We start from the raw sequence: 9,431 nt of genomic DNA on the forward strand, positions 1-9,431 counted from the left end.
CACATATTACATCCACTGGGCATCAAACTTCGCCACCAGTGCAAATATAGGGAACACACCAGCATATAAACGCTGCAGCAAAACAAGTCCAGAACTGAAACCACTTCAGAAGAGCTCAAGAAACAATATCCTGGGTACCCATAATGCTGGCAAGATGCTTAGCAATCTTACTAACTTTCTCTTGTTTGGCGCTTAAATCCTCCAGCGCTTGCTGTTGCACAAGAAAGTACGCATCTGAATTCTGCAGGGACTTCCTCAGTCCTTCGGCTTCTTGCCGCAGCACAACTGACTGATGCCTTTCAGCTTGTAGCTGAGACTGAAGAAGCCGAAGTGATTCAGGCAGCAAGTTGGAAGAGCTTGTGCCAGCGGTACTGGCCAGTAACTCGAACACTACATCAACGTAGGACTGTGGGGTTTTCTCACTGTCTACAAGATCATTTTTATCACCTTTCTTGGAGACTAACAGGGTTGTCTCACTATCTTGAACCTTATCTGCATTACTTTCTCTACCATTGCATAGTGGGGTGCTCTTCTCCAATATTCTGTTTGCATACTACAAGAGAAACAAGCAGACACATCACAGGTTTAGCTTGTAGTATACGAAACTCATTTTGGTAAACCGGTTCAGTAGTAAGGTGGACAGGATAACAGCATGAAACAAACATATATCTATGTACTATGGTCACTGTATTGTCCATGTCATTCTAGTTTATGTTCCTTAATCAAGATAGAGACACAGTTCAACTCATATATTTTTAAGACACAACAGCATTGGCAGCACTTGTAATGTGCATCACATGAGAACATAATTGTTTATGCAACTTAAACTGAAATCAACATAGAGCAAGAAGTTAGAACAACAATCCAGTTATAGAAATTGGTTTAAAACATACCTGTTGCACCATTGGAGTTTCAATTGGATCCTTCAAATTCGAAAGTAGTTGGTATGAGTAAATACAGTGATGCAACAGCAAAGGAGTATGGACCATAGCTACGGAATCTGACCTGAGAACAGTTGCTCTTCTGCTTTAAATGTGGAGTTTGGGTTAGCTGTGGTGGTCTTCGTGCTTTGGGCACTGCAATAGCTTTACAAACTACTCGTGTGGGGGTACTCTGTGGTGGACATGGTGCTTTGTCAACTATAAGTGGGTTACTATCCGCTGGGGTTGCGGTTAGATGGGTTGTAGCTGGTTCTCTGACCAACGGTGTAAGTGTGCAATCTGGAAGAGTCTTGATTATGTGTGGTGGGGCTAGTTTGTGGGTCAGTACAAACATGGTTCTATCTGCATCAACGGGTAGCACTGCCTTTTGTGAAGAACGGGTTTTTGCTCCCTTAGATACTGCCATCACCCCCTCCAATTCAAATGGCTGATAAACAAGAAAAGAAATTGAACGTACAGACATTGTATGATAGACAGATGTGGTAATTCACATGTATGTTGTCTAACCAAACAAGACAGCATGACACAATTTCACATATATGATGCCTAACTAAACATGATAGCATGACACAGTTTCAGATATATGATGGATAACTTAACAGGATATAATGGCATAATTCAACATATGATGAGTACCTAAACAGGATGACATGACAAAACTATATGATGTCTTTCTAAAATAGGTTGGGATGAAATAATTCACATACATGTTGTCTAAGTATACAGGATGGCATGATATAATTGACATAATTGATTCATATACTAAGCAACTGGCACTCGCATGTATGATCTCTAAACTAAGCAGATAGAATTCAATAGTGTGCATATGATGTCTAAACTAAGCAATGCAAGACACCATATGCATCATATGAGAAATATAAATATTGCAACTTAGAGCATACACCTCAGGTGGGATATAGGACTGGTCATCTGTCTATGAATCCTCCTCTGAGGAGCTCCCTGTAACCATCGAGATATATGCCTCAACAGGTACCATTGCCTGCTTTGAAGACCTTGTTTTCACTCCAGATTTTTCCATAACCGGCTCAAATGGCTGATGCCAACGAAAAAAATAGCACGCTATTTCGCCGTTATAGCACGGTTATAGCATATTCGGAAGGGAGACATTACGTTTTGGCAAAATCGGCCGCTATGGCGCTAATCGCGCTATTAGCGCACTACAGACGCTATAACGTTGTAGCGTTTGACGTTTAAACGTGCAGACCATGCAAAACTAAAATAAGCACAGCCCAGCAGGCCCAGCAGGCCGAAACCAACCCAGGACAACAACCTTTCTCACTCCTTTTATCAGTCTCCCATGACCTAACTGGCTAACACTAGTTCTCACATCTCATCCCTTTCCAGTTCCCAGCCCAGATGAGCGGCGACGGCGGCAGCGGCAACATCTAGGCGTGAGCGCAGGCGGCGACAACATCAAGTCATCAGCATGGCGGCAACATCTTCACGTGAGCAGCGGCGGCATCATCCTCTCGTGGCGGCGGCGTCCTCCATCTCGACTCCATCCTATTCCTAGCACCGACGGGCGATGTCAACCACACCGTTGGCAAGTTAACCACCAGGTAATCAAGCATCCACACCATCACATACCCACTTTCCCTTGTGCCATCTCCATGCCCTCCCCGTCTCCCGCTATGTCGCCGGCAAGAGCACCACCAGATGAACGCTGGCAAGAGCACCAACAAAGGGAAGTAGGATTCAGAACGAGATCCCTGTATATTCAGTTATTCACTTATTCATAGAAAGATGTTGATTTCCTCAATATGGTTTACGGTTTTGACTAATTAACTTGCTCCATGTGGTTCATTTTGACTAATTATCTGTGTATATTTGGAGTTAATGCTTGGATGGGCCAATTTTATTTGCACCATGTGGTTCATTTTGGTAGTGTTTACTCTCTACTAAAGATATATGTACTCTGTACTAAAGATATATTTACTCTGTACTAAAGATATATGTACTGCACTGAAGACGTAGGCATTGATATATACTTTGTTTGATTGTAGGCATTGTTGCTTCAAGCACAACATCAACGGTGCAAGGAGAAGCTGATGTTGTGAATGTGAAATCAAAAGACCCAGGATGGAAATATTGCAGTTGTCCTGACGAAAACAAGAGGAATTCTTTGAAGTGCCTTTTCTGTAATCATGTGTACACCAATGGTATTACTCGAATCAAGCTCCACCTTGCAAACATTCCAACTTCCGATGTTGTTCCTTGTAAAAAAAAGTGCCAGCTGATGTAAGGGATGAAATCACTGAGTTTTTGAAAAAGAAGGGTGATAAAAAGGCAGCAAAAATTTCAGAGCAGAAGAGGATTAGCTGTGAAGTGGACTTGAGCCACTCAGAGGGGGAAGGTTCAAATAATGAAGATGGCAGAAGCAATTCTGTTGTTATGCTTAAGTCGACGAGAGGCAAAATATCTAAATCCTCAGGTGGTACTATGGACAAATTCTGCCAACTATCAGCTGAAGATGCTATCGCTGCAAGGAAGGCAAAATCTAGTGAGAGCATCCAATTAAAGCTGACAACTGGGGAGAGACTGAAGAAAAGGAACCATGCTTGTGAGTACATATGCCAATTCTTCTATGAAGCATGCATTCCCTTCAATTCAGTCACACTTCCAAGCTTTGCCCTTATGCTTCAGTCAGTTGGACAATACGGCGAAGACTTGCCAGGTCCTAGTCCCTATGAAATGGGTGGCCCATTCTTGAAGAAGAGGAAGAAGAAAGTGATGGAATCCTTCAAAGCACACAGGGAATCTTGGGAGCTCACTGGATGTACAATCATGACAGATGCGTGGACCGACATAAGAGGAAGAGGGGTAACGAATCTGGTAGTCCATAGTGCATATGGTGTGGTTTCTCTCGATTCTTTTGATTGTTCAGCTGTGAAGAAGGATGTCAAGTACATCTTTCAGCTTGTAGATGATTGCATTGAAGAGATTGGGGAGAAACATGTAGTTCAAGTGGTGACTGATAATGCAAGTGTGAATCAGGCAGCATCAACTTTGTTGAATGCAAAGTGGCCTAACATATTCTGGAATGGTTGTGCTGCCCATTGTATTGATTTGATGCTAGAGGACATCGGTAAGCTGCCATCAGTTGACTCCACTATTACAAAAGCTAGAGCTGTGACAGTTTTCCTTTATGCACACACAATGGTTTTGAGCCTAATGAGGGAGTTCCTTGGGAAAGATCTGGTTAGGTCAGGTATTACTAGGTTTGCTACAGCATACTTGAACTTGAAGAGCATGCTGGATAACAAGAAGCAACTCCAGAAGCTATTTAGATCAGATCAACTTGATGAAATGGGCTATCTAAAAAAAGCTAAAGGAAGTGAAGCCAACAAAACTATGCGCTCTGAATCTTTGTGCAGAGGAGTAGATATTGCCGTGAAGTTCTTTGAACCATTGGCTAAGTTGCTAAGGAGAATGGACAGCGATGTACCAACTATGGGATTCATATACGGTGCCTTTTTGGATGCAAATAAAGAGATCTCAGCCATGTGTGAAAATGAACAACAAGAATCTTGTTTTCAAGAAGTGTTGGATATAGTGGATAAAAGATGGGACAACAAATTGAAGATGCCACTACATAGGGCTGGATACTTCTTAAATCCATACTACTTTTATGAAAACAAGCTACAAATTTTGTTGGATCCAACATTTAAAGATGGGATTGTAAGTTGCATGGGAAAATGGTGGAAGATGTTCTCCTTCAAGACAAAATCATGGATGAGCTTAAGGCATATCAAGGTGAAGAGGGGTCATTTGGAAGAGACATTGCTAAAAGGTAGTGGAAAAACAAAAACTTTGATTCAGGTGCATATTTACATTTAATTTTTTCTCCATTCTCAAATCAGAACTTGCAATGCTTTCTTAACTCCGGTTTTTACTCTTAATGAAGCTGATTGGTGGTCCAATTATGGGTCAAGTGCACCAAATCTCAGGGTATTGGCGATGCGGATTTTGAGTTTGACATGCAACTCCTCGGCTTGTGAGAGGAATTTCAGTGTTTTTCAGCAGGTCAGAAAGATGCATGCCATACGTCAACTTGTTTATTGTCTATCCATGTGTTGATTGAAGTAGAATGATCCTTGACATACGTTTTAGTACTTATAGTAGGACTATTTGGTGCTTGTCAATTGTCATGCTACCTTGAGTATCATGTTTAAATCTTAACCAATATCATGTTTGAACAACTCATAACCAGAATAGTCTTTTGCTTTTAAGAAGAGGAAGAAGAATGTTAACCAGAATAGTCTTTTGCTTTTAAGAAGTGGAAGAAGAATGTGCTAATTCTCAGTTCTTCATTGTCACATTAGAAGGACAACCTGGTATCTTTGTCATACTTTTCTTGCATTGATTTCGTTGTTTTTTCATACTAAGATATCATTGCTCTAATCCATCACCTACAGATTCACACAAAAAGACGCAATAGGCTACTTCATGACAAAATGAGAGACCTTGTGTTCATCAAGTTCAACTCCAAACTAAAGCAAAAGAGAGGGATGGAAAACAGGGACCCAATTGAGGACCACACATTTGTAGATGTTGTAGAAGATGAAGGTAATGAGTGGATCACTGGTGTTGTGCCTATTGAAGGAGTGCAAACAGGAGCTGAACCTGAAGATGTACAAGTTGTAGAACCAACATCAGAAGGAGAAGTTGCTCCATCAAAAAGAAAGATAGTGTCTCAATCTCGTCCTAGGATGAACAAGAAGTTGCTTCCTATTTATCGTGATGATGAGTTGCAATCAGCCGAGTCTTCTTCTGAATTGTAAGATGATGACATGCATTTACCAGCGAGTGATTCTGAATAATCTCATTGTACTATGTTGTAATGTTGTTGCCTTCGGTGGTTGTTGATGTAGACTATCTTAAATGTCTATGTGTTATTTTGTGTTGCATTGTTGCTGCCCCGGTGGCTGTTGATGTTAGAGACTCTTAAAACTATGGGTGTTGAAGAGACTTACCTTAAAACTGTAGTTGTTGATGTTAAAGGCTATGGTTGTTGTTGCCCAGGGTTGCTGTTGATGTTTGTTGATGTTAGAGACTTTTAAAATTGTAGTTGTTGATATTAGAAACTCTTGAAACCGTTTGAGACTTACTACTTTTATGTGCTGGATTTGGCCCTTATGCATATATTGCTTGCTTGTATGAAAAATTTAGTTGCTTAAATACTTTATTTCTAGATATATTTGAATTTTTTGCAAACGCTATTCTGAAATATAGCACGCTATTAGCGTGCTATAACTTGTGTAGCATTTAGAGAAGGGCCTCGCTATATTTTGTAGCGCGCTATTTAAAATATTGTCTGATACACATGAAGAGTAGTTCAATATACACAAATTGTCGACAAATGGAATACGTAATGAAAAAAAAGATGGCATGAGATAATTCACATATATGATGCCTGGCTCCATGGCGGTGCATAATTCACATATATGATAACTGGCTGAAAAACATGGCATTGCATAATTCACATATCTGATATAGAAAGCATGTCTAATCTAAGCAGATGGCATGCCAATGCAAGATATGCAAGATATGAGCAATATAACCGAGCCAAGTTAGAGCATGCACCACGGGGGGGGGGGGAATACGACTGGTCATCTCTCTCTGAATCCTCCTCTGTGGAGCTATCTGTAACCAGCAAGAAATCTGCATCGACAGGTAGCACTGACTGCTCAGAAGACCTTGTTTTCACTCCAGATTTTTCCAATGACCGACTCAAATGGCTGATGCACAGGAAGAGTAGATGAATGTATAAACATTGTTGAAAAATGGAATACATTATGGAAAAAATATGGCACGATACAATTCACATATACGATGACTAGCTAAACAGGATGGCATTGCATGATTCACGTATATGATGCCTGGCTAAAGAAGATGGCATTGCATAATTCCCATATACTCCCTTCGTTCCTAAATAATTGTCTTTTTAGAGATTTCAAATGGACTACCACATACGGATGTATAAAGACATATTTTAGAGTGTACATTCACTCATTTTGTTCCGTATGTAGTCACTTGTTGAAATCTCTAAAAAGACAAATATTTAGGAATGGTGGGAGTATGATATAGAAACCAAACAGGTGGCATTCACACAAAGCAAATCTATACTAAGCTGATGACATATAAGATGTATAATGTAAGCAATGCAAGGCGCCATATGCATGATATGAACAACATCAGCATGCCAGGTTAGAGCAAACACCTGAGGTGCTAAACAGGCGTGGTCGGCTCCTTCTGAATCTCCATCTGAACAGTTATCTTCCTCTGGAATACAATCTGGAAATGCAGGAGGGGGGGCACTTTGCCCACCATGGAGCGGCGTCTGCATGACATTATATTCGCACGCAACAGTCTTCTCTTTTTCTCTACATGTTCAGTACGATTGTGTACAATATCTGACATGCATAATAAAAAAATAGTTAGATTTTGTAAGGCCTAAGGGGTGCATGCAAAAATCAAGATTGATGGTAGCAAACGAGTGGATGGATCCAAAACTAATGATACCAGGTAGATTATAGCTTCAGTTTAAAAATATAGACAATGGATCATCTATTGTTTGTTTCCCACCAAACATGAACCACATAGAAGACCCCAAATGAACCAGATAGTAGACAGATACTATTCGTTGCTGGCTCGATATGAGACCCATGGGCAATTCAAAACTCAATATTGAACGATAAAGTAGCAGGTAATAATAACCGATGTATAATGTAAGCAAACATGAAAGACTGCGACCTCTCTTTTCGGAACTGTGTAGTCCTCGGGTTCATCTGCTCAGTCGGTGATGCTAATGCGGTTGGCATGGCTGCCGGCAACGGGGAAGATGATCTGAGGCAGTGAAAGGAAGTCTGCAGGGGGGATCTCTGCTGCAGTGAATGCTTTTGTCGATGGTGCACCTCAGGTGGGGTGGATGACGGCACGACAGGAGCAGGACATAACACAGAAAGTTTTCTTTGACGCCTATCTGAAAAAATGAAGTAAATCTGTAAGGGCTCCTTAGAATTGGAGGATTCTATAAACACAGGGACAGGAAAAACACAGGAATAGGATAGGAATGCACGTGCAAAACAAAGCATTTGGAAACATAGGATTTCAGTGAACCTATGTGTTTGGCTCACATGAATTGGAAGAACAGAGGAATGGAGAAACAAAGTGATGCGACGAGTGTACAACCTCTTTGGCATAGCCTTGTGGTCCTCAGCATCATTGGGTTGGACGTGGAGGATGGTGATGATGCTGGTGTGACTGTCGGAGGCGGGGAAGAAGATCCGAGGCCTTTGGAAACGGCGCCGAGGGTACTGCTCCGCTGTGATGGACGGTTCCGTCGTTGGAGCAGCTCCGCTAAGGTGTATGGCGACGAGGCTGAAGCATGACAAGACAGACAACGTTAATCTGAAGTGGGACCCTAATATCATCTGCAATAGATGATGTAAAATACATCACCAAAAAGTGCTAGATGTAAAACGCATCAACCACGCCACGGCCGCTCCGTCAGATGCTGTAAGTATTGTTCACTCTGAACTTAACTGAAGAAAATGAACTTCACAGTCGAAACCGAATTTTACTGTCAAAACTGATAGAACTAGTAACAGAGCATTGCAATAGATGTTTAGGGCATTCGAGCACTAGTAGCAGAGAAGCAGTGATCTAAATCAGCAGACGCTCAAGCAGGGAACGCACTAGTAGCGAGCAAGTCGTGCAGTAGCACCGCGAGCGGGTGCTAAAGCAGCAACTCCTGTAGTTGCCGGAGGTCGTGCAGCAGCAGCAGCAGCGCAAGCGAGAGCAAGAGCAGAGCATCGGCATGAACGAAAGCAGGAGCAGTGCAGCAGCGCGACCGACAGCAAGAATAGAGCCACATCGCGAGCGAGAACCAGAGCAGCTGCAGCTAGTGCCGTTGTGGAAGTCACCACCAAGGAAGCAACGACATGGGGGAGAGACGCCGTGGATGATGTGGCCGGCGACGGCGCCGTCGATGGAGACACACCATGTCTGCTCGGTATCGAGCACCGGCAGCCCCGTGAGATCGAATAAAAGATAAAATGCAGTGGTGAGTGCAGAACCTCCTTGGTTGTGCCGCCCAAAGCCGCCCAAAGCAGCGCCGGTCGTGCCGCATGCTCCTACCTCCCGTGGCCGGTTGTGCTTCCGCGGAGGCCTCACCGCCCCCTACTATTCCCACCGCTGGCCAGGCCCTACGGTGACGGCAGCCTCACACCGTGGCCGAACCAGTGAACCCTCGTACTCCTCTCCACGCAGGCTTCCACTGCCGCGTCGTCCCCTTCCTAGGCCTCGCCGTCGTCCACTGCCGTGGTGCTCTCTGTGCGGCGTGGTCAACATGGTCAAGGAACGACTTCCATCAGAAGAGTACTGTACATGGAGAGGCTGACAGCTGGGTCCACGGCCACACCCCAGTTTTTTTTGTGATTTGCCAAGCAAGTCGCTTTGTCAGGCCTG

The 9,431-nt window shown here is 43.0% G+C and overlaps 1 protein-coding gene across 1 annotated transcript; it reads left to right on the plus strand.

Moving 5' to 3' along the window:
* Positions 1 to 4,795: 4,795 nt before the first annotated feature.
* On the plus strand, positions 4,796 to 6,041 carry LOC125525415. Its single transcript, XM_048690418.1, has 2 exons — positions 4,796 to 4,985; positions 5,378 to 6,041. The coding sequence occupies exons 1-2, from the start codon at positions 4,920 to 4,922 to the stop codon at positions 5,741 to 5,743; spliced, it is 432 nt and encodes a 143-aa protein (XP_048546375.1). The 5' UTR covers positions 4,796 to 4,919; the 3' UTR covers positions 5,744 to 6,041.
* Positions 6,042 to 9,431: the final 3,390 nt, after the last annotated feature.

This window comes from Triticum urartu, chromosome 7 (assembly GCF_003073215.2).
Source record: "Triticum urartu cultivar G1812 chromosome 7, Tu2.1, whole genome shotgun sequence".
Lineage (NCBI taxonomy): Eukaryota > Viridiplantae > Streptophyta > Magnoliopsida > Poales > Poaceae > Triticum > Triticum urartu.

Excerpts from the sequence above, each read along its gene's own strand:
- LOC125525415 (XM_048690418.1), top strand. The coding sequence starts at position 4,920 with ATGCGGATTTTGAGTTTGACATGCAACTCCTCGGCTTGTGAGAGGAAT. Across the intron at positions 4,986-5,377 it reads ATTTCAGTGTTTTTCAGCAG|ATTCACACAAAAAGACGCAA; the intron begins GTCAGAAAGATG and ends CATCACCTACAG.